Raw genomic sequence first — 26,415 nt, 5'->3', positions numbered from 1 at the left:
ATGTGACTTAGGCTTATGAATAAATAAAACAGAAAAAGTGATTTTTTTAACTGATGGACTTCTCTACAACCTATGTGAAAATATACCTGAATGATAAACAACAAAATGAAAAAAACAGTTTCTAATGAAAACATATAAAAGACAATGGGCATTATTTGTAAACTGCGAATGAACCACTGGTACCAGTAAGATGAAACACCTTAAAAATTAGGTCAGTCTGGGGGTGGGGGGAGCGGTTAGGGATAAGTTCTCTTCCTGGGAGAAGATAAGGAATATAATATTCAATACTTTCCAATTATCAAATGCTTTCATTTTAAATTTACTATCTAGAATTATACATTCTTCTTTCTTAACAAAAATTTAACATACTGTGCTAACGCAGAACATGTACTCTTAAATTGTAAAAGATTAAAATGTATGTGGGAAGGAATAACATTTTCTGTAAAAAACTAATAGTTTAAAAAGAAAGGTTTACTCCACTGGAAAGATAAACTTATAAGTATAAGCAACCTATTGGGTAGACTATATAAAAATGTTCCCATGCAGAAACTAATATAAGTAAACACTTACTTTTCTTTGTCTGATTTATAGATTTGTGCAATATCTGGTACTAAGGGATCATCTGGATTGGGATCACAAAGTAGAGAACATATGGACAATAAAACTAGATTTAAAAGAGAACATCATGTTAGATAATGATATTTCTACTTTATACAATTATGTGAAAATGATTTCATTGAATATAGACAATGAACTTTATAGAAAACAAAATAAAATGATCACAGTAAATTAATGTTAATTTTCAATTTTTAAAAGTATTTTTGATTTTTAAAATTATAAAATTTTATAATATACCATACAATGTACATAATAAAAAATTTTATAATTTTATAATGTACCATACAATGTATATAATATAAAATTATAACTTTTAAAGTTTTAAATTCTGTTTGAATTTGTACTTATTTTAAAAATGTGAATCTCTAAAGTAGCTATTAACAACCTTAAACTCAAAAGTTCTCTACAAAAATATTTTTAGGTAACACAAATATCCCAATATAGTACATAATCAAAAAATTTTTAGAATAGCATCCTAAGTTTAGATGTTTCTTTCTGAGATACTTTTGTACTTCAGTGAGAAAACTGTCCATTTTTTACTCTATTTTAATGCAAAAAAATCTGTGTTCTAATCAATCCAAGGTAAAGCAATCAAATTACAGTCAACAGTCCAAACCATTTGGACAGTGTTCATGTACTTTTTTACTTTGGCTTAGTGCTGTAGACTGTCTACAATGAAGGAAAATTTCTAAGACTTTTTCCAATGAATTTTTTATTCTGTATATATTATTTGTATCACATGCATTTAAAAATAATGTGAATAGTTTTTATAGATAACTTGAATATTTTAAAATACAGACGAAAACTGAAAAAGTAGTCATTTCCTGCCAAATATCAAAATACTAATACAAATAACTACACACACACACAAAATATCTAAGTATCTGAAAAAGTAGAGAAGAAGGACTCCGATTCCTCATTTTCTGTTTTAATTGCATGCCACCACTGAGGGGGTCCGTGGATGGAATCTTTGGAACAACCTTCCATCTCCAGCCTCCTCTATTATGTTCCTTTAGCTTTTCCTATTCTTACAAATCCTCAGGTGAACTTATAAAGCAGAGTTGATTATTAAATGACACAGAAAGGGAGTGCTACGGGCTAATGAAAACACTAATATTTTAATTCATCTAGCCAATAAAATTTCAAGTATTGTATATTAAACCACAATTATCTGGGCTCATGTGTCCGGAACGTTTCCAGACTAAACTCATGATAAAAAGCAAAATAAGACAGTTAAATACAACGAAGTGAAAAATGTACAAACAATGGGCAGGTATAAGCTACCTTATAAAATAAGCAAGAGGCAAGTCCCTCACCTCCCCACTCCACTGCCAAGAGCCATGAGCCCTGATTTCACTATTATGCACACAAATCAAATGTTTCAAGATAAAGAAAAAGGAATAGTTAACATTCACTTGAGTGCTTACTATGTGCCAAGTAAATAGTGACCCTATGTGCTAATACTATTATAATCCTCATTTTACATATGAGGAAACAAAGGCTGTTTGATACTGTTCTTAGATGACAGTTCACAGAAGCCAACACTAATTATTCTTTATAAAAAGCTACCAATGTCAGAAGATAAGTTCTCAACATCTGGCAGTCTGCCATTTCTTTTATATGTGTAAGTACTTAGCCACTGTGCCAAATGAATTACAATTTGTGATGCCATTCCAGGAAAGAGTATATTAATTTGAATAACCCTTTGACACAGAATCTTTCCTACATCTAGCGCATAAAAGTTACACTATCGAAATTTTTTTTTAAATTTATTGGGGTGACAATTGTTAGTGAAATTACATAGATTTCAGGTGTACAATTCTATATTACATCATCTATAAATCCCATTGTGTGTTGTGAAATTTTTTAAAAAGAGACTAGAATCTCTATGAACATTTTATACAAACATTTTAGGCCAGAACAACTGTCCTTCAATACCTAATGGACCTAAAGGGTATTACTTTATCTAATACTTGAAATAATTATGGCTGCGGACCCTGCTTTCCATATCCTTCATCACTTTTAAAAAACAAATTATATATTCAGGTAGCACTTACTACAATTTTTTTAAATGACCATAGATTCCTCCCCTGAATCCTTCAAGATAAATAATTTTCTTAAATTTTATAAAAAGGAAAAACTACCAGTTACTTCAGGGGCACATGCTTCTAACTTAAAATAATACTTTCCAACTGCAGGTTCTCTTCTGTTAGAGAAACAAGACATAAATTAAGAGGACTGCTACAGCAAATAGTATTGGCTAATGAAACAAAAATGGCTTCAGATGGCCTATGTACATATCTGATAATTTACCAAAGAACACTGCTACATATCTGTGAAAGTTGAGAATCCACATAGGTTATGTATCAGTTGTTATAACAATGCTATTAATTATTCAAAGTTTAGACTAATATGTTATATGTACTGCATTATTCTAAAGTGTGAAGTCTTTCATTTTCAATCATTTATCAGCCTAATCTGATAATTCTCGTTAGATGAAGTAAACAGATGTGAAGCTTTACTCATCATGTGAAGCATTATGTCAATCATTCCATTTAATGAAAAGGACAACAGGCCCTAAAATCTTATATTTATTTCTCTCTCTCTCTCTCTCTTTCGCTCTGTCTCAAGATAAAGCCAAAACTAAAGCATAAAATGCAAAGAGACTTATCCCTAAATTTATAGCTCTAACATTTTAAATTTATTTTATTTCAACATTTAGATTTCAACCCCCAAGCTAATTGCTAAAAGCAATCCCCATCAACTCCCCAAGCTAATTGCTAAAACCAAAAGAGTAATATGAGTTATGGAAGCAAAACGAAATCAAAGCAGAAGAAAACACAGTAGACTGTTTTTTAAAAAAAACTTTGGTCTTGGTCCTTAGATAACATCTGCTATATTTTTCCTGTCTGTTACCAAATGTTATAAATCTAATAAACAAAATTACCTTTTGATACAGTCAGAGCTGGTGACCATTGTGACCTCAGGATATCAAGACAAATACTTCCATTACTGTTTATGTTGGGGTGGTAAATTTTTGTTGTGAAAGCAATCTAAACATACAACAAAACAAAATAAAAATGTGACAATCCAAGAACTATGCACAAAACAGAACCGATTTGCTCTAGGGTACAATGTCCTCCTTTTTACATGACCCTAGTAGAGAAATGTATTCAACAAAAACTGAATGAGCATCTACTTTGTACACACGTAGTTCTAGCTACAGTGGTATCTCGGTTTTCGAACACAATCTGTTCCGGAAGACGATCAGAGTTCTGAAACATTCAAAAACTGAGGCGTGGTTTCCCCATAGAAAGTCATGCAAAATGGATTAATCTGTTCCAGACCTTTAAAATCAACCCCTAAAACTGCAAATTTAGTATGAATTTTACTATCTAATGATACCATAGATCCATAAAATTTACGGCGTTTGTAAACCGAAATGTTCGTCAATGGAGACATTCAAAAACTGAGGTACCACTGTACTGGGAATGGGAAAGGAAATAAAGTCAGTTTCCCACCCCCCAAGAAATTGAGAAGTGTTTTGGAGAGTGCAATAAATAAGTCTATAATAGCTGCTATGAAATAATTAGCCATGGCTTTCTTTATTCCTTAAAGAAATCCTTTTCTTAATTTGATTGTCAGTGACACCTGGAAGTGACAGCAGGATTTAAAAATAGGGTGCTCACCCTGTTCTAGGGGAAAGCTGAGAGCCTCAGCTTGTTACCTGTCCTAAGAAATCCACCAAGAATCCTAATCTTCCACAAGAGTTGTTATATTGTTTCATAGATATAATGTTAATCAGGTGTTTTTTATTAAAATCTAAAATAATTATTTCCTGAGTGACAGAATTTGTTAATCATTTTCTCTCTCCTTGATATTCCCATCATTTGTTTCTTCTTCAGATCTAAATTAAATTGAGCAAAAACATGTTTTTATTTCTCATACCACACTAAGTGGAGTGCCATATTTACTTTTGTATTCTCCAATGTAACAGAACTCGGTAGGTACTTGGTAAATGTTTGTTGAATACTTAAAACTGAGAAAAAAGAATCAACTTTGGAAAGATAATCTCCTGAATGGAAAAGTCTAATTCTTGATAATAAAAATCCTCCCTAACTACACATATCTAACGAAGAGGAAAAGAAGAAAGGAACCTAATTTATAACATAACAGATACTGACTTTTGTTTTACAGACATAGTACAATATTAGAGTAAAAAAGCACTATTTTAGGTTCAGTGGTTTTATAGAACAGTTTAAACATGCTAACCTATCTTGGACATCATAAACATCTCTGCATATATCTCTGACATAGAAGTCACGTGAATCATAAAAATAAAAATACCTTTGGTGGTTTAAAAGGATAGTCTGTCGGAAAATGTACAGTGAGAAAGAAGACTCCACCTTGATATGCGCTATCAGGCTGAAATTACAAAATATTTGCATCAGTGTTTGAATACTGTATTCATTTGGTAACCTAAAATGATCCTTCCCTCCCCCCAAAAACTTCAGTTTGAAAAACATGCCATCATTTTGTCATAAGTTCTAATCATTTACCTTGAAAACAGGTTTTCCTTTGCAGGGGTGAAGGAGGATATTCCAACAATCATGATAACATCATAGAATTTAAAACAAATAAAAGATAGGACACACGCCGTGGTGTGACTTGCTCAAGCAAATCTGTTTATGAGTACAGATTTTTAAACATCGGTATAGACACAACACTGCTATGAGAAAAGCATAATTTTCTGCAATAGTAATCAGTATGAAAACAAGGGTTGAGGCTAGTGTTTTACCTTCTTATTTATAAAACAAGTTCTGACGGTTCTTTCAGGGGCAAGAATGGAGATGAACTGAACAAGTTTTGAAAAGGACCTCAAATCTTCGCTTAGTAAGTTTATAAAATAATGAGGAGAATGCAAAAAACAAAGCCCCAAATAAAACTAATAAATTCAATATTCATGGAATTATCAAATTAGGAATCGACTTAACAAGAGGAATTTAAATTTGGCGCTGTGTCTTTATAATCGAAATATAATGTTGCAAGCAAAGGAAAAAAAGATAAATTTTTTTAAAGGTAGCAAAAATACCTAAAATTCTATTTTAATTCCTTTATATTTAATTAAATTTATCCTGTTATATTAACATCTTGGTAATAATAGCAAAGTTATCATTAATTACTTCTTCCTTAAGTTTCTGCATATATATTAGAGGACTATACTGTATAATTATTCTTACTATATATAGTTTAATTCTAGTTCATCAAAAACTATAAGGAATGTAGAAAAATATAAGTGAATTATAATTGCCAAGCATGGTCTGCTTAGATATTCAAATGATACTACGGAATAGCATGCTTATGTTTCTAAAATAAAGGGGATATGAGTAACATAATTGTAACCATTTGCTACATGTAATTCACCTAAGAAATAGTTTTGAAGGGCTATAATTCAAATGGTAGGGATGGGACGACTTTAAATGATAGTATTTTGAAGGTTCTTTGTAAGCAATGAAAAACAAACAGAATTCACTAGACTCTTATTGAAAGTTGTTAAGTAAATATGTTGCAATTTATCCTTTAAAAAGCTAACTTAACAATTTAGTAATTTGAGACACTAGCCCAGGACTCCTGCTCTGAAAATTCAATAATTATTTTGTTTTATAAGTTAAACACAAGGCAATATAATTAAAAACTCTATGGTTTACTAGATGAAGTTTTTTCGGGGGAAGGAGGAGAAAATGAAAACATGTTACTCATGTACTGTCACCCAGAAAGCAGATTTGATATGCAATCAGATTTTTGCTCACAGAAAGGAAAGTCTATTTTAAGTCAGAACTGCCTCTGAGGTGTAGAGAGATATAATAAAGTGTTAAGCGTTAAGAGAAGCTAGTTGTAAAATAGTAGGTAATTTTGACTTCCGGATAATGCAACAAACAAAAGCAGCAAACTCATGGGGTGGCAAAGATAGATCCACTGCAATATTTTATCAGTTCTCTCTCACAAACAGGAACAGTGATGAAACTTACTGCAAACGGGTACTTGTTACTTGTAGGAATTCTTTGATTGGGTTCATTAGACTTATTTCAGACCTAATGAAACTGTTGATGTGAGAATAATTATGCTTAGTTCTCAACTGGCTTCTTGTGTTTAAAAACAAAAAAAAAAGGATAAAAGAAACACAAAGCCAGGTTGCAAATTGTGAGTGATCCATTACCATGTGTAATGATCAAGGATTTGGCAAAGGAAAACAGATCACAGTGATCCTAGCAAGTATTTGCCATCAGTGCTCTAGAAAATTATCATGAACCCTTTAATCATATTTTGCTTCCTGAGTGATTCAGATACAAGAAAATTCAACCTGAGCCACAAATATCTGATCAAAGGTGAAATGGCAAGAATGAAGTACGGCTGAGGGGATTAATTTCATATATATGAATCATACTTACAGGCCCCATAATAGTTGCTTGCCAGTGGAACACTGAAACAAACAAAGGAGTTTTGGAGTCATTAACAGATGTTCAAACCTATTATTACTAATGGTAGCAAAATGCTAGTAATAAAGCAAAGCTTACAGTCATCCCCCACAGGTCCAGCTGAACAATGAGCAGGTGGGTCGCGTTGTAGATCACTTAATTCCTGAAGCAAAGCAAAAATACTTAATGTTAATTCTTTTTCCAGTGAAATAAGCATAATGATCCATGAACACGCAAACTATCAACTTTACTTTAAAACCATTTTATGGAGTTCCATTAAAAAATACGAAAACGTAAAACGTGCTCTGTCACCAAGTGGTAAAAGAGTAGGGAATAAGGTATTCAATTCTTTCATAAAACAGCTCCAAAACTTGAAAAAAATTAAATGGATTACAATGTTGTTTTTCTTTAATATCCCTAAGACAAAAATATTTAATGAGCATCTACTGCAGGCAAGGTAATGTATGTAAGTACTAAGTATATAATATATAAGAAATCGGTCTTACTTCAACAGGTTTACAATCTAATTTGGCAGAGGGAAGACTCACAGAAAGATGGATGTTAAAGGAACAAGCTGAAGGTTAAGTGAAAAGGAGAGCAGTCAGGCCGTATTTTTGCAGCCTAGCACATTGATTCATATGCTCTTTTCTGCTCTCCAGAGCAAAGGAAAGATCCTGGGTATGACACAGGTTTAGAGTCAGCCAGTCCTGGGTTGGCATTCCAGTTCTACTATAACTAGCTCTATGACACTGGAGAAATGACTTAATTTCTTTGCCTTCAGTTGGGAAGGATCTGATTACTTCCAAGTATAAAAGGTATAAATTCAATATAAAGAAGTATATGTATTAGGACTTAAGAACCTAATTTAGTTTGAAATATCAGGGAATGCCTCTGGGAAAGTGATATTTAAGCTGAAATCTAATTCAGTCGAAGTTAGTTTGGGGAGAAATAAGTAACATTGTGAGGTAGGGTGGCCTAAAATGACGTTGAAAAAGTAGGCAGAGGCCAGGCAGAAAACTGAGAATATAGACCATATTAAAGATTTGGGGTTTCATACCATTGCATTGAGAGGTGTTTTAAGAAGTGGCATGATCTGATTTAAAAGATGGCTCTACGGGTCTAAACGTTGAATGGATTAGAGAAGGGAAAGAGGAGAGCTACAAGATTAGTTACTACTATAGGCAAAAAAATAGGGGCTTGGACTGGAGAAGTGGCAACGAGATAAAAGTGGATAAAATCTGAGGTATTTTAAAGGGCCTACCTATTACAGGATCTAATGATGAATTACTTGTGCAGAGTAAGGAGAAACGTCAGAGATATGTATCATGCAGATTAGTGGCAGCTAACATTTACTGGATGTGCTATCACCCTAACAATCCTCAGAGGTAGGTGTCATTATGCTCCCCATGTTACATGTCAAAAGCAGAGGTGCAAAAAAAAAAAAAAGCACAGGTGACATACTTTACTGTGTGCTCCCATAACTAGCATGTATAGGGTGGAACTGCGATTCAAACCCTAGCAGTCGAATTTCTGGCTTTTTAGCTTCACAAATGTCCAAATGTAGATGCTATTTACCGAGATGGGGCGACACCAGAAGGTAAGTTGATTTTGAAAGTAGACATATGGAACCTGTGATGCCTGTAACAGGAAATTTAGTTCAACATACAGAGTGGGAGCTTAGAAGAGGCCTAGACTAGAAGTCAGAAAATTATTCCAATTTCTGTATACCAGGTATTTTAAACCCTGTAACGATGTAAACATTTCATGGAACACATGTAAACAAATCACACATTCCATTAAATCTAATATACCATCGACCATAAATCATATCCCTATTTTATGTATCAATAATTAAGGAGGACTGCTGCCAATTAATTTTAAGACATCATCCACTATCACATACATCCAGATTTTAGAAATGTTAAAATGAAAAAGATGTGCACATTAGAACACACTGCAATATGGTGATTATGGCAATGAGTTCAGTGTTCTAATAGAGACAAACAAGAAGAGGGCATGGTGGGGAAAGGCTTTCCTAAGAAAGTGATATATGAGCTATATAATTAAGCCAAGTGCAAACTCAAGTTTCCTTCTTCCAGTCTTGTCCAATACATCTTGGTATTTTCAGTTTGGGTTTTATTGCTGGTTGTTTTCTTTTTGTTGTTTTTTTTTTTTTTTTCAGTTAGTGCTGTGCTTCTCTTCGTGACAAAAACTTAGTTAGCAGCTCCTTTGGTCGAGGTATAGTTAAGCAATAAAGAGAAAGATTTCAGTCTTCGACTTAGCAATAGTGGTTAAAAAGCAAGGCTTTGAAGTTCAAGTCCAGATGCCATCACTCACTTGCCACATGATCTTGAGCAAAACATTTTTTCTCCCCTAATCTTAGTTTTTCTTTAATGTAAAAGTGGCCTTACTACTTCCATCTGTAGTTTCTATGATGAATAAGTGAAATGATAGGTGTGAAATGTACAACAGTCTCTGGCACATAGTAAGCATTCAAATAAATGTGAAGAGAACACGAAATTGATAACAACCATCAAATTCTCTGCAATGGAATTATTTAACATGTTTAAATGATGGGGGAAGGAGTTCATAAGTCACAGCCCCATGGTTAGAATGGCTGTGCTTTATTTAACAGTTTCCAATGTGGACTTTTAGGAGATTGCTTCTGAAAACATCCATCATGTGGAGTTTCCTAAACAGTATAAATGGGACTTCTTTGACCTTATTTTAACTAGAAAATGAGTTACTTAAAAAAAGATAGTCTAATCGTGGTTTAAAAGACTGTTAATGATCTGCATGTATATATTTTACATAGATAATGTATATTGAATAAATCATACATACACATAAATACATACAAATTTATTTTGTGTACAAACAACAACAAAAAAAACCCAAAACCGTTTATGTCACTTGGAAGAGCCTTGAATCACGTTCAAATTTCAAATGTCAGACCGTTCTTCAAATCCCTTTAAAATATTACAGAAAAACAAAGGTTATCATGTTCTTATATTTTTATGCCCTGATTCTGCTTCCTATGTAAGGAGAAGTTAGAGCTAAGGATGAGAGAGAGAAAAAATCTAACCACAGAACTGCGAAGTCCAGGTTCTTAAGGTGTCTATGGAAAAGCTCACTTATTACAGAAAACTACAGCAGCTGATGGTACATCAAACATTCCTAATAGTCACACTGACCATTGCTACTAATGGAACTAATGCTTTGGTGAAAAGACTTACACATCCTAGACTTTTTAGGAGGGCCTAATTTTCTAATGTTCTATCCCTTTGTCAAACCATGTGCCTGGAAATATGCCGTTGTTTGAAAACATGTAATTAAAACAACAGAAACAAAAGGCATAATACTCTCCCCCACCCACAAAAATACAGACCTTAAATTTGAAGAAAGAAAATGTAAAGAATTCTGAGGAGATGTGCTAAGGAGGTGAAAATATAAAACAAACCAAACCCCACCTTTTTTTGCTCTTTGCCTACTCTGTAACCAGTGTGCTTTTAGACATCATGGACTACTTACACTTGTTAAATTCTCCCTTTTAATTTAGTTTACTCCAAGGTTTTCGGAAAGTGCCTTATGATCTGATTTATGTTTTCTCTGCTATAACTGACATTCTTACTTATCTGCTTCTAGCATCACAGGCACATATGGAGTATTAAAAATAATGCAGTGATTCTTGCATTATTCCAAAAGGAAATGTTAGGATTAGTAATCTCTTCCTCTGCTCCTCTCTCCACTCTAAGAATTAGCACTGAATTATACAAACTGCTCAAGTCCATAAGGATACTCCTAAGAGCCACGGCTTACCTCCACCTATCTCACGGCTAATGGAAACCCCTCTAAAGTACAGTTTATGATACGATACTGACGCTCCCTTCTTGAAAGCTCCTGTTCCACTACTACTCTGAAATCCAGGATGCCCCCCATCGGTAGCCTCCCAATAACTGTTTCACTAGCCCCTCGGGCCTCCTGACTAGGCTTTCATGGCCATGTTTTTACCCCATGCCCATTCAAAGTAAAAGGTCTCAAGACAAAGCATTTAAAACCATTCCATTTTAATTAAGTATTTATTGTATCGCGTGCGCGTGTGTTATAAAAGCAAAGCAGTGATTTGGAGGAAAAAAACAAAAAAGAGCAATGGAGGGTCATTTGGTAATAACTGTGAAAGTGGAAAATACATATGGTGTCTGACCCAGTAATATAACCTCATAGTAATAACTGTCCAAATAGTCAAAGATATATAGGTATGTAGAGAGAGATGTTCAGTGAGACATTTTCTATAATTACGAAAAACTGAGAATAACCTAAAGGCTCACCAATAAGGGAATGGTTTCATGAAATAGCCATATTGTGAAACACTGTGCAGGCATTAAAAAGAAGGAGCTAGATCTCTATATGTTGACATTAAAGAATGTTGTGTGAATATAATGTAGTGTTTGAGTAAAAAATACAAGTTGCAGAAGAGTATGTCTATAAGATCCCATAATATTATATATGCATTAAAAAAATATACACCAAAATATTAAAAGAATATACACCAAAATATTAACAGTAGTTATCTCTGGGAGTGCGTTGTCACTTTTTATTTATATCTTCTAAGACAGTTTCAATTTTTTACAGTACTTTTGCAACTTTTTAAAGAAAAAACAGTGATTTTATTCAGGTTCTTATACATTTTAAAAGAGATGAAATGATACTGCTTTTTTTCGCCACATATACTATAAGGATCTTCTGTTTTCATTAAATTTTTTTATACGGAAAGACTGAGGAACTTTCACAGATAAGAGGATACATATACTAAAGAGACACAACAACTAATACCGACATGTGATCCCGGACTGGATCCCCAAACAGGAAAAGGACAGTGAAAAAAACCCTGTGAAATGTGAATTAGGTCTGTAACTTATAGTAGCATACCAGTTACTTTCCTCATTTTGATAACAGCACTATGGTTATCTAAGTGTAAAGATGAGGGAACCTTAGGTGAAGAACATTTATGAACCTTCTGTGTTATTTTTACAATTTTTCTGTAAAACTAAAATTATTTTAATGTAAAAAATGCAGAACTTTTTTTCATATGTTCCAAAATTTAACTATTCTCTTTCCTAAGAAAATAGTTTCATTTCCTGTACTCCCTATATCTAATAATGGAATATTATTAGTCACCAGCTCAAAATAGCAGCATTGTTTTGACTTTCTCTCATCCTTTGTATATAGTCAGATGAAAAGTAATATATTATACCTCAATACCCATTATATTGCTTACCATAGTTACCTCCAAAAACAATTACAGGAACTATAATTGCTTCCCAATACTCTGTGTATTATTTGCATAATAATCTTTTAAAAGCACAACTCTGTTTCATTCATTCTTCTACTTAGAAAATTTCAGTGGCTCCCAATTGCATATTGAAGACTAAACTCAACCAATGAAGGTCTTTTCATTGTCTAGTCCCAATCGTACACTTTCAATTGGGTTTCCCCACAAACGTGCCCAGCAATTCTCCAAAGACCCCCCACCCCTTGGGTTTTCTAAAACACTTTCAGATGGTCTGTGAGGTCAAAATTAATTTCTTAATAAAACTAAGATGTTATTTGCCTTTTTCACTCTCAGTATCTGATGAGTAGTATATAGTGGCATTTTCCAGTTTAATGACGTGGTATTGTAATAGACTGAATGTATAAACAGATGTGAGAACTCAACTATCGTCTATAAGCCTGACTAGAATGAGATCTGAACACGTATAAAATGATGCCACTCTACCTTTTCTTTTCATTTCAGAAAATATAGTTTGTTTGTTTGTTTGTTTGTTTATTGGGGAATATTGGGGAACAGTGTGTTTCTCCAGGGCCCATCAGCTCCAAGTCGTTCTTCAATCTAGTTGTGGAGGGCGCAGGTCAGCTCCACGTCTGGTCGCCATTTTCCATCTTAGTTGCAGGAGGTGCAGCCCACCATCCAATGGAGGGAATTGAACTGGCATCCTTTGTCAAGAGCTCATGCTCTAACCAACTGAGCCATCCAGCAGCCCAAAATATAGTTATTTTGAATAAAAATGTTACTTATGTTAATATGTAATGGGTTTATTATTTTTTCATTACCATTTTTAAATTTGTTTTAATTTTTCATATGGTAAGTATTCATAGACAAAACCCATACAAACAAAAGCTCTTTGGGGCCCTCAATACTTTTAATATAAGGAGGTCCATAGACCAAAAAGCTTGCGAACTGTCTAGTGAAGTCTAGCCTACAAGGATGTCCCCTGTACATGGCTAAGTTTTCTGGCCTTCAAAATTTTCCTTCTCCTAATATAACCTTTCTTCTATCTCCCAATGCCCAAATTTCGCCCATCTTTCTAAACAGTGGCAGTCTTCTCAACAGCCACTTGAAAAAGATGAGTTTTGGAGTCAGACCTGAATCAAGTCTGGCCTTGCTACTGCCTCTTACTAGCTGTGTGAGCATCTTACTTAACCTCTTTGAGTCTCAAGTGCCTCGTTTGGGAATACCACTGGTAACCTTGAAGAACTATATGGAAAGTTAAATGAAAACACAGAGATAAAGTACCTAGCTTAATACCTGGGATGCAGAATAGATGCTTAATAAATATTGATTTCCTCCCCCTCTTCCTCTTCCACCAGAACGTTTCTTTTAAAACCATGACTTTATGCATTTTATTCGTGGATTCCTCCACAATATTTAGCACGATGACATTCTTGTAAAGTATATATTACTTGAGTTAAACAACAAAATTTAAGGAATAATATGATCAGCAGAGCACAGATATCTCAAATTTCTATTTTAGAAATGCAAATGATTAGATTTGGCAATAGAATAAGAATCAATTACTCCCTATGTAGATATGCAGATTGCATATAATAAAAAGAACATCATAGCAGGTGTTAATAGAGCAGGTCATTTAAAAACACTGGGGTGGCCTTTTAAATAACATATAATAATACCTGAAAATGAACCAAAAGACTATTAATCATTAGGTATTAAAAACACATGCACTGCCACAACTATTTTTGATTTACAGAATGTAAGCTATTCTAGAAAAGTCTCCAAGTCCACACTAAATTCCTGTCAGAAATTTTTGTTTTGGTTTTTCTGGTTTAGAAGACCTCAAAACTCTAAATATTCCATCCTTATTGCTTATTTAGGATGGTGTTGACCTACTTTCAGGACACAGCTTTGGGTAGCTTTTCCTAGAGGAGTTAATAAGGGTTTGTGCCGAGCTGACACAGTCTCAAAGTAAGTCATCTTCCAACCACTGGCAATCCTTGGTGACAGAGCGGCCCATAGACAGAGCTGCAGTTTGTGGCAGAGTTGTTTTTTTAATTTGCTCCATGCTCAATTTAACTAGGTGGACTAATTATAGCAGTTTATTAAGCACTTCCACATCCTTTCTAACAGGGATCATGGTTTTCTGATTCTCATGTACTCTCATCCCAACTCTACATTCCCAATGTTTTAAAAGTTTAACTTAATTATATCAGATTATGATGCTAATAAAAATCCTCACAAGTCAGGCACATTTGTTGATGATGATACTGGGCCATGAAATTGATGGAGAACTGATTTGTGGGGATAAAATGATAACTTCGTAAGACACAGTTTAAAATGTACAGGAAAGAGGTCCTCTGGATTTTTAGAAGCTTCAAAGTAGTTGTATCTCCAAGAAAATACATGTAAGCGTAGCTATGAGCCTCCGGGGTCATCTTCTGAATTTGCTCATTAAAGTTTGGAATACTCTAAGGAGAGTGGGAAAGAAAGTTTCCCCTAAGATAGAAAGGTGATGTAGTACAAAACGGGTATAAAATATCTTCACTGACTCAAACGGCCTTCAAAAATAAACACAAATGTGAAACACTAAAAAGTGATAGATTTGGTAAATTCTGAAAAGCCCCATGGTTTGCCTCAGAATTTATTCCTATTGTACCCCATTAAACTTGTGGCACACTACAATCGTGTACTTAAATAAAAACAACCTCCATTTGTTAAAAGGTAAATTGCTGGAACACAGAAAAAGTTAACGATTTTTTTTTTTGTATTTGCCAGTTATTACAAATAGCATTCAGGGCTGCTGCATTTTGCCACACAGGCTGTTGTGCACCAACTCCAAAGGGTGCCATTCACACAAATTTCAATGTGAGTGGGGCCCCCTGACGCTCTACAAAGCTTCAATACAGAAAGTTGCACATAAAAGAAATGGACAACATAGCCTTTAAATGCAACTTAGGATAGTATCACTATTTTGGATAAACAAATAGCCCTTTTGATGGAGAAGCAGAAGTGACAGCGTTTGACATCTGAGTGGGACCATAAACACTTATTTTAACTTTAACTTTGATGAAACACATTTCATCAATGTGTTGAGAATGAAAGAAAAACAATGACAAACTTGGGATTCAAAACTTAAAGTGAAGACAGCAACACTCTAGTGGGGGAGAAAAGGAAATTTTTTTCATTACAGGGTGGGTGCTAGGTCAACTGGGTATCCATATGGAAAAATAAATGAACCTTGACCTTCCCCACCTCAAACCACACACAGAAATCAATTCTAAACAGATCATAGGTTTAAATATGAAAGGCAATAATAATAACTCTTTTAAAAGAAAACATAAAATGTCTTCATAACCTTGGGAGAGGCACAGATTGACCACGAGAGAAAAACTGGAAAATTTGAACTTGATTAAAATCCACAACATCTGTTCATCAAAAGATACATTAAAAGTGTGAAAACGAACGCCACCAAATAGGATATGTCTGACAAAAGACCGAAATCCAGGATGTGTAAAAAATACTCCTAAAGATCAATTTTTAAAAGGCAGACTCAAATAGGCATTTTGCAGAAGAGGCTCTCCAAATGGCTAATATAGACATCAGAAGGAGCTCGGCTTTATTAGTCATCAAGGAAGCGTAAATTAAAACCAAAATGCTATGCCACCACAAATCCAACAGAATCATTAACATAAAAAAGAAAGAAGAGTACAGATGTTGGCAAAGATGTGAAGCAACTAGGATTCTGACATGCTGCTGGTGGAAAAGTTTGACAGTCAACACTAAAAGTAAACTCAGGAATACTCAATGACCCAGCAAATCTACTGCCAGGTATATACCTAAGAGAAATACACAGAAATCACATAATGTAAAAGTAGCTATCAAATAATGAGACTACTATCAAGTCCATAAATGAAAAGCACTCGTTATGGTAAACACACTATGTGTATACACATATCTTGTGTGTGTATGTGGGTACCTTTGTTTATTTCCAGTGACTTTATAAATCCGAAATTAAAATACACAGTTGATCCAATCTCCTCCTCCTCCTTTGAGACAAAGTAAGCTTAAAACAAACCAACGTTACACCTAAACATGGATCAAGCAATAATTATCATCAAAGTGGCGAAAGTATGCCCCAGACAATAGTCCGTGTCAATGGAACAATTTCCTACTCCAAAGTGATTAACACTCAAATAAAAAAAAATAATAATTAGGGTATCTAAATTCCAAAATAAAAATGTAAGATATGGTAACAAAGGGTAGATTACAAGATATGGTCCCTATATTAGGACTGGAACTATAAAAGCACTGGATGGATTTACACAGCCTTACATGGCCAACCGCCTCTATTCTAGTCCAGATTTCTATAACCAACTAAACACAAAGAAAAGTACTGAGAGGTTTGAAACTGAATTTTAAATTGGCACAGATGGCATGTTTATAACACGCCACAATATGCTGAGTGTTCTCCATAAAACCAACCTAGACACTGTCCCTGCCTCTAGGGGACTTAAAATCTAAAAGTAGATGAGGCAGTCTAATTCAAAGAAAGTAAACAAATAAAGGGAAACAAAGAAGGGAATGTAAGAGAAGAGAGGCCTGCATTAATCTCTCAGCTCCCAGAAGGGTAACAGTCCAATCCGAACAGTGGAGAATGAAAGCTAACAAGTCAGCTGCCTTATTTACCATCAGACTTAGTATGACACTATCCAGTAAATATTCTCTAAAAAATTATGCCGAGCAGACTGAAAAGTGCTTTGTTGTTCCGTAGCTTCAACATTCAGAAGATCTAAATCTCTGTAATAGATAGAATATATACCCCACTGGGTGTGTGGAAAGGACATTAAACAGCCCCACACATAGGGACTGATTTACAGTCCAAAATCTCAATTACTGAATCCAAACCATATGAAAGCATTACTTCAAAAATCCTGGCTCACCAGGCAATTAATTAATGTGACACAACCATCTTTCCCTCAACACTAAACCAAGACAGTGATTCTTAGTGGATTGCATTTTTTGATGTCTCTAAAGGAATATATGAGCTATATTTGGTTTGTCTGCAAATAAACATTTTATGGCCTTACAGTTCCGACGCTGATCTCCTTATCCAGTTGACCAGAGCTTTTTCAACATAGAGATGCCAAACAATTGTCTGAAATGTCTCCAAATACAGACCCTCCTTGAAAGCCCTTGAATTAAAGAACCTCTTTATTTTAAACCATGTAGATTCTCTCTGGAGGACTTCAAAATGCTGACAATATCCAATCAAGTTATAGGAACCAAATTCACTGCAACAGAATGGTCCTGGCAGCTTTGCTGTCTCTTTGGATCAGGTGTATGTGGCCAGGGCTGTTTATTAAAATAATAAATAAATAAATAACGATGATGATAATCATGATACCAAATTCTTCACAAAAGAAGATGAGGAAAGGAATAATACTATTGACTTTGCCGCATCAAAGTAATATGCATTAAATCTGAACTATAAAAAGCACAATTTAGAATGAACGTTTGAGGTCAGGAACAGGGACATTATCTTCCCAATGCCTCAGATCTGCAACCACTTTCCTTCACTGCTCTCTACAGCAGCCATAATGACATTCAATTTCCCATAATGCTATCCTCTTTTTTTTTTTTTTTTTTTTAATTTAAGTGTTTTTCCAGGATCCATCAGCTCCAGGTCAAGTAGTTGTTTCAATCTAGTTGTGGACGGCGCAGCTCACAGTGGCCCCTGTGGGGATCGAACCGGCAACCTTGTTGATAAGAGCACCGCTCTCTAACCAACTGAGCGAACCGGCCATCCTTCCCATAATGCTATCTTGCCTATAGTTTAAAACACGGCTCCCTTTTGAAGAGAAGACTCTTGATCACCTCCCTTTATATCTAATATTCCATCATAGGCATTACATAAATAAAAATATACCTTGGACAAATCCAGGGTACTTCAAAAAAAACTGTATGTGAGCCTATTGTATTATAGTAAAAATGCACGTATCCCAGTAACCCAAACTCTAACCCCTGGAATCACCACCTGATTCCTTCTTCCCCCCAGGTCCTATCCCCCCCTCTCACGTTAACCAGTACCAAGTTGTTCGGATTCTCTCTCCTTCAGCCCAGATCACTCCCACTGCTAGGATGCCAGGAGCAAGCCTCTCACTGAGAAAAACAGCTCCAAACGGCAGAAAAGTCTGAGAAAAGCCAGAGGAGACACATTTCGGGATGAGAAGACAAAGGTTAGCACCAGGGAGACTTATTAAAGTGTCTGGGGCAGACTGGGTAGTAGGAGGAGTCTGAAGAGACTGCGTAGACCGCTGAGCTTAGCGACCTGTCCTAAAGTCAAGGATTGGGTGTATCAGGCCAACTGCAAAAGGCTAGGTGGCACCAACACACTCTCATTTCTCTCCCATACCCCTCTTTCCAAAAGTCCTCTGCCACTACCACAGCTCACACCCTCCCTAAATATTACATGAACAAGTGCAGTGACATCTTCACGGACCCACTCTCTTTCTATTTCTCTACCAACACACTGTGGTCAGAATCATCCTAAAGTACCATGTCAAACCCTTTCAATGCTTTTCATTCGCCTTAATATAAGATTTATAAATCCTTAAAAGGGCTGACCAGACCTTCCAGGATCTGAGTCCTTCTCTCTAGCCTCACGTCTGCACCACTTTCCCGCAGCGTTCTCTGCACCAGTCATGACTCTCAATTCCCCCCAAATGCTATCTTGCCTCTAATTTCAAACATCGTTTCCTTTTGGATATAGAAGACTCCAAATCACCCCCTCACTTCCCTCCCCCCACACACGTTACCTACTTCACTTTTACCTTCATGTCTCATCTTAAACATCATTTCCTTAAGGTTTTTCATGACCCCTTCAAAGGGTCCCTGCTATATTCCCAGAGTGCGCTATACTTCCTTTGTCATAACGTTCATCAAATTATATCCACAAATGGTAAACAACCTTTTGTTTTATGAGGGTAAGAGTACATATCTACACTACGATTAAGAATGCTACTTCCTTACTCAAAAACCTTCAATGGCTTCCCCAAACTTCTGCATGAAGTACACATTTCTTGTCGTGGATCTTTAAGGTCCTCCAGAGTATGAACTCTTACGGTCTACTATTCCCTGAATGCTTCCCCAAAGCAGGACTATCTGTTCCTTCCCGTAGAAGCCACACAGTTTCCAGTGCCTTCCTTTCTGTAGCTTCCTCTATGAACCTGGCTTCCCTGTCGTTAAACATGGTACCCTTTCTTCTACACTTATATCCAATTCCATCTTCTCCATAGAATTTTTTCTTATTTTCCCCCAATAAATTTGGCCTCTCCCACCTTTGCCACCCTTCCTGCTCGAATATGTTGTATTTTCCTTATGGTAGTTTCCTAAATCTACACAGTTGTTATGGTACTTTTCTTACCCTTATTGGTTTTAAATTTTTTAGGTAATGCTGGTTATACCTTACTTTCCTATGTATCTCCTTATTTCATTGTATATATACCTTATATACAGAACATGTTCCATAAATGCATTAACATTTAAAGCAGTTGTGTAAGGCAGTAGTGTAATTATGTGGATAACATTATCTTTAAAGTACAAAAGATATCTGTGAAACAGATGGGAGATAAGTTAAATTAGAAAAACATACTATATTACCAGTACAAAAAAAGAAATATACCTTATTTGCATCACAAATAATTGCTCTTTAATCAAAGAGTAATATATCTTTAGCGACTCATTAACCTTATACATTAAGATGCCAACATTTATTTCAATTCTGACATCTCATAGTAAATAGAATTTTAACTCAAGTTGCATATAGCAGCAGAACACAGTGCCACTGCTCAATATTTATTTTTGTGACCATTTTTGCTGTTTGATGAACAAAAACAAACAGCAAATAACATTATTTAGGTGTGCCTAAAATTATAAATCAGATAAGACCACACAAATTATCCAGTACAACCCATTAAATTTCTAGATAAAGAAAATAAAGATAATGACTTTCTTTGCCAAGGTCACAATGCTAAAGCTAGGACAAAAGCTCAGGACCATCTGACTTCCACTCTAGCACTCTTCCCACCCCAAAACAATACTCACCTCAAGGCTGTAATAACTAGAGCACATTATTCTCCACCAACATTGGAGCCAGCAATGCTCCAGTATGAATTAAAGCCATTTGTTCATTTTCAGCCATGTTCAAGAGAAACAAAAGTGTGAAGAGTGAAGGAATGAAAAGGAATTCTTTTTTATCTTTTCCCAGGGGTCTTACATCTTATAAAAGGTTAAAAATGAACACTACTTAATAAGTTTTTGAGGAGAATGTTTGTTTCAAAGACTTCTGAGAGGCAAGAAAAACATGATAGGAAATTACATAGTTTTTCAAAATATATAACAGAATTTTGATACAATGGAACATGCAACACACAGCATTTTGAATGCTACATTATCAAAAGTTACTATTTACTTCATTGTAACCAAGAAAAATGGTGCTTCAGGGAAAAAGAAAAAGAAAAAAAATGAAAGAAAAAAAGCTAGCAGGCTATTTCTTAACATCAACTTAAAACACAAACATGACTACCAATGTTTATCAAATATTTGTTACTAAGTGTCACTTCTTACAGTTCCATCCCTAATAACTGGCATATACTAAGCACTTAATAAGTATATACATAATAAATTAATCACCCAGTGCTATTCTTGAATACTGTGGCTGCATATCAGTGATTATAAAATGCTACTTTGTAGTAGAAAACAATGAGCACTGACAGTTTGTATCAAATAAAAATGGTTCCAAGGCTAGAACATTTTACATTGTGCATGTGTCTGTGTATGTGTAAGCGTGTGTGTTTATGTGTGTATATATGTTCATTTACTCTCTCTCTATACAAGTATATACACCTATGCATATATATACACACACATACGTATATGTATAAATATATGGGACGCATTTTTCACAATATTAATTTTACCTAAGGATCTTATGCTATGGAACAGTGATTTTCAAATGTTCCTTACAACAATTCATAATAAGAAAACCATACACCACACCCTAGTACACCTACCACATACACATACGCACAGGGACATACATACATAACTAAAACAAAAGTTTCATGAAACAGCAACACCATTACTACACCCAAAGGTCTAATATTTTCTATTCCATTTTTAAAAGTGCTGTCTGTGAGCCACGACACTGATTACGTTACCCTGTCTTGGAAGATCATAAAAGTGCAAGAAGACAACACTGGGCAGGTGCAAACCTTAGTTTGTCATTCCTTCCTTAGGAATAACCTGGGCTCTATAAACACAAACCAGAAACTGGCAAAGTAAAGTTTGGAAATTATTTAATACTGTTCATTCAAAAGCTATGTTGAGCACCTGAAGGGTGTTATTATTGAGTGAAAAACAGAGACCATATCCTCTGTTTTATCCTCTGGGCCATAAAACAAGTCTCAAAAATTTAACAGGAGTCCAATAATAACACATCTTCTCTGATCGCAATGGAAGAAAATGAAAAATCAATTAACAGAAAGCTATCTGTAAAATCCCACATATTTGGAAAATAAATAATATACTTCTAACTAACTCAAGGGCCGAAGAAATCAAAAAGGAAATGGTAACTATTTTTTAACTCAATGAAAATGAAAACACATCAAAACTTCGGGAAAGCAACCACACATGCCAGCGTTTTACTGGTGTAGAGGAAGTCACCCAGGCCATCAGGTCCGCGTGTTCCCTCCACAGCAATCGGAACTGCTCACATGAGGAGGGTGGCCACTGGAGTGAGAACCTTCGATTGTTTTTACTGCTACAGAAGTTTCAGGTGAAAGAACCAAACCCCATCTAACCCCTGTTGGAAAGGCTTTCCTAAATCTGAAAGGAGAATAGGAATCTCGTAAGCAATTGGTGTCACTAAAGGAGAAGAGCCACAGAAACAGGATCATATGAATAGAAAACAGTGAGGGAAATATCTGGAAAAAGGCAAGTCGTGGTGGTGCTCTGACGGGCAGTAGTAACCAAACTGTAGGCTTCAGGATGGTAGCTTCCTCCCCATATGGACAACTCCTGAAACACAGTGGCCTTACTACTGTCTAGTGTGTGTAACTGAATCTTTATCGATTCATCCCAGAACCAAATTAAACGCAGAAAAACCTCAGCTTCTCAGAGGCCATCTAGACCAAGACAGGCCAGAAATAGAACTCATTTTGCCTTCAGATGTTCTAAGGTGGCCCGAGGACCCCTCCAATCCCTAAATCCTGCAAATATAGTTATATATCCCAGTGCCTTTTATTCCAGCATCATAGGGTTAAGAGAAGGGAGGACAGTATCTCAATACCTGTTTTTAATTAAAAATAATATCAGTTCATCCACTGTTAAAAAAGGGGTGGGGGGAGGGTAAGACGAGCTAGTACACTGTAGACAACCATAACTCAGTTTGATGGAAAATATTAGGCTTCTCAATTTGACTAGTAACACGCCTTAAAGACATGTTTTCTGTGTGTTTCAGGGAACTAAAGCGAGTCACGGTGCTACTCTGCTTTACTGGAGGCAACCCCACATCCTGATGGGTTTGGTTTTTCTAATATGTGCCTGGCTTCCTAAAATAGGCATGAACAGCCTTATTTAGATTTATGCTATTTACTTCTACAAAGATGGAACTGCAGAACTTTTTAACTATTAATAGGCAATCTCATCTTTGTACACCTTTGTTGTGACGAAGAAAGGAACATATGTGGTACCAGGGGCAAAAGGAAGACTGAGCTTAATTACAAAGATTTAAAAGCAAATAATTCACATGGTGGCTTTTTAGAAAAAGAACACTTTTTTCCTTTCATCTCAAGGCAGATCATTTATCTACCAAGAAGCTAAATACTGTGTTACTCCTTTTTACATTTTTATTTAATCCTTCTTGACCCAAAGAACATAGAGTCTTACAATTACTCTAGTAATCTGAAAATCCTTCTAACACATATGTGCAATCTGAACAGTTGAATACTATTCAAAGCCACCAAAAGCACTAAACAGCCATATCAATTCATAAACAGTTTTCTCAAATGAAAACCCCACAATGAAATGGTACTTTTGACTGAACATTTACGAATTACAACCAATTTTTTTTCTAAATCCTTTTGGAGGAGAAAACTTTTACGTGATGGAACAAAGTATATTATTTATTCACCATGCTAAAAGACCCAGTGTCTATTACCTCAGACAGAGATTTACAATACATAATCAATGCACTCAGTGATTGCATCAGTGAACGTGATTAAATATGCCAAGGTCTTAATGATAATACTACTTTACATTTGTATAGAACATTCTACTTTGCAAAGCACTCGCATTCATAAACTCATTTGACTCTATATGTCTTTCAATTTAAGTACAGTAAATATAAGATACGCATCTATCTGGATAAGAGAAGCCATGTACTAAAACGGTTAGAGCTTGGAATCTGGAGCCAAATGTCTGGTTTGGAATCCTAGCACTGCCACTTACTAAATATGTAATTCTGAGTACGTTAACTCAGTATCACTGTGATTCAGTTTCATCATCTGTAAAATGGGGATAATAATCATTTCTATCTCTTGGATTAAACCAATTAATATAAGTTAAGCACTTAAAACAGTGTCTAGCACAGAGGAACCGTTGTATATCACACACTCTGGCTGTACTTATCAGCAACATCATTGTAGGGAAAGGGAAGCAAGCTAGTAAGTCACAGAGCCAAGAATACAAACCAGATCTTCTTCTCCCATTCAATGCTCCATCTAGAGGGCTGGGTTGTTGTTGTTTTAAGTATCCTAAGATTTTCTAGACTGACACGCAGTTCAATGTGGAATTACGGAAGTCAAAAAATTCAGCAACTCAAAACACTGAAAAAGTTATATGGTAATCTATGTTATGTATCTTAAGTTAAATTAATTATTTAAAAAACCAAATATTCCATTTTGGAGACAGGACTATACAATAAAGAATACTTATCTGTGTTGCTATATTTGCAAACCAAAATTCTTTTGTTTCACTTTGCAAAAGATAGAGCAAAAAGGCAACAAGCCTATCGTCCCACATTATGTTAGTATGATAATCATTACTTCAATTTCTGTATCAAATACAAAATATCAAGAAGGAAATACTGTTCACCCTTGAACAACACGGGGTTAAGGGCGCCAAACCCCCATGCAATAGAAAATCAAATCCACGTATAAGTTTTGACTCCCCCCAAAACTTAAGTTGTCCCTCAGTATTCATGGGGGGGGGCAGGATATCCCTCACCCCAGTGGATACCAAAATCCATGACGCTCAAGTCCCCTATGTCAAATGGCATAAATCAATGCATACAGTTGCCCACCCCCACATCCACAGACTCCCAACTGTGGATTAAAAACAGCACAGGTGTTTATTGGGAAAAAATCCGTGTATAAGTGGACCTGCACAGTTCAAACCTGAGTTGTTCAAGGGTCAACAATATACTAAGATGATGACAATGTCTGTATTATGATTTCTGTTTTTTCTTCTGGTTTTCAAAACATTCAGTATTGTGATATAACATTCATCACTTTAAAAATGATTTCCAAAGACTTTATCGAGGATCGAAAATAGCATTGATAGAAGAAACACTTAGAAATTGATTCTAGAAAATAATACTAGATGCCCAGCTGAAAAACTGTCCTCTTTTTTCAGACATGTTTTAGGTATCTTTCCTCAGACTTTGTTTAAACGTTTTCCCTTTAGTGATTTAGGTGACTGTGATAACATCTTACACTGTATCTAAAAATAGGGCATGGGTGTGTAAATTTATGAGCTGACATGCAAAATTGGCACTGGGTGTCTAAATTAGAGTATTAAATCATTTAGCATACCCTAGTATAAAAGTATTCTTTAAGCATGGATACATACGTGCTTTGTATATTCTATACAATTTTAATTCGGTCATATTTAATATTTTTATATGAAGTGAAGAAACACAAGGTCATGAACTTTTTAACATTCTCCAATATGTCAAATCACTTAAGAGATTAACTTGGACAAAGTAATCCTCCACTCCAGGCCTCAGGTTCCTTCTTTGAATAATGCAGGTAGACCAGAACCCTGGTTCTCAATCTTTCCACCCCAGCCCAACTGAGGGATTCAACATCTCTCCATTTATAGCAATGGGGACAGTGTGAAAATGTCCCACAGGTGATTCTGATATACCACTAGAAGCTATGCCCTTGTCCCTGCCCTCCACTCCACTACTGCACAGTTCTCTGAGGTTCTGCACAGCTCTAAAGTCTGTCACTTTAGATACAAGAAAATCACAACCCAATAACCTGGAAGGTATCTGACAGTGTTGTTTTAATATGCTTAAAAAGAAGGGCCAAAAGTTAACATGCATCTCCTTTTGTTGGAACAAGCAAGATTCAAATAAGAATCTGTATACTAATGATATAAGGAAGGCTTCCTAACTATTCATATGGCAAACCCTACCTGGAATTGGCTTCTAATCAAGGAGGTGGGCAAAGGAGGAAATGGGGGCAGTGTCAAACAAAATAATACCCCCTAAAGTTTGAGGAAATGATTTCAACAGGTGATTAATGGAAAGGCGATTTACGCAAGTCACCTTTTCTGATAGCAGAAAAGGAAAGCCCAAGGTTGACATGTAGAGATGCAATATACTATGATCCCCAATTTCTTCTTCCAAAAATCAATTTTTGCAGATCTGACATCAACTTTGACTACGTGATTTTTTTTACCAGACCACTGTATTATAAACTAATAATAACCAGTACCTGCTAAAAATATGGTTTGAGCACAAGCCATACTACAAATATAAGCCAAATACATTGGCTCAATATGGTGATCAACAATTGCTCAGTACAGTATTTACAAATAGTGTCCATTTTCCTTGAATGTCTACCTATTGGGGACAAATTCTACACTATTTAAAAGCTACTGTATGTGCAAAGTCTCATACAATAGTTTTTAAATAGTGTAGAATAGTGTGAAAAATTCTCCCAACTACGAAAGAAAGAAATG

At 35.3% G+C, this 26,415-nt stretch overlaps 1 protein-coding gene across 2 annotated transcripts in view; it reads right to left on the bottom strand.

Moving 5' to 3' along the window:
* Positions 1-26,415, bottom strand: part of UBE2D1 (ubiquitin conjugating enzyme E2 D1) — a 29,678-nt gene that overhangs the window by 999 nt on the left and 2,264 nt on the right. The window contains exons 2-7 of one of the 2 annotated variants that reach the window (XM_081073608.1): positions 8,670-8,732; positions 7,194-7,257; positions 7,068-7,099; positions 4,966-5,043; positions 3,566-3,671; positions 571-664 (exon numbers count right to left, since the gene is read on the bottom strand). In XM_081073608.1, the coding sequence (XP_080929734.1) occupies positions 571-664; positions 3,566-3,671; positions 4,966-5,043; positions 7,068-7,099; positions 7,194-7,257; positions 8,670-8,732 (437 nt within the window). The remainder of the gene's footprint in view (positions 1-570; positions 665-3,565; positions 3,672-4,965; positions 5,044-7,067; positions 7,100-7,193; positions 7,258-8,669; positions 8,733-26,415) is intronic. The other variant, XM_081073609.1, reaches the window with a different exon arrangement.

Source organism: Rhinolophus hipposideros (genome assembly GCF_964194185.1).
Source record: "Rhinolophus hipposideros genome assembly, chromosome: 15".
NCBI classification, from domain to species: domain Eukaryota; kingdom Metazoa; phylum Chordata; class Mammalia; order Chiroptera; family Rhinolophidae; genus Rhinolophus; species Rhinolophus hipposideros.
Note: the sequence above shows the minus strand (reverse complement) of the source record. Positions and strands in the feature narration are given on the sequence as shown.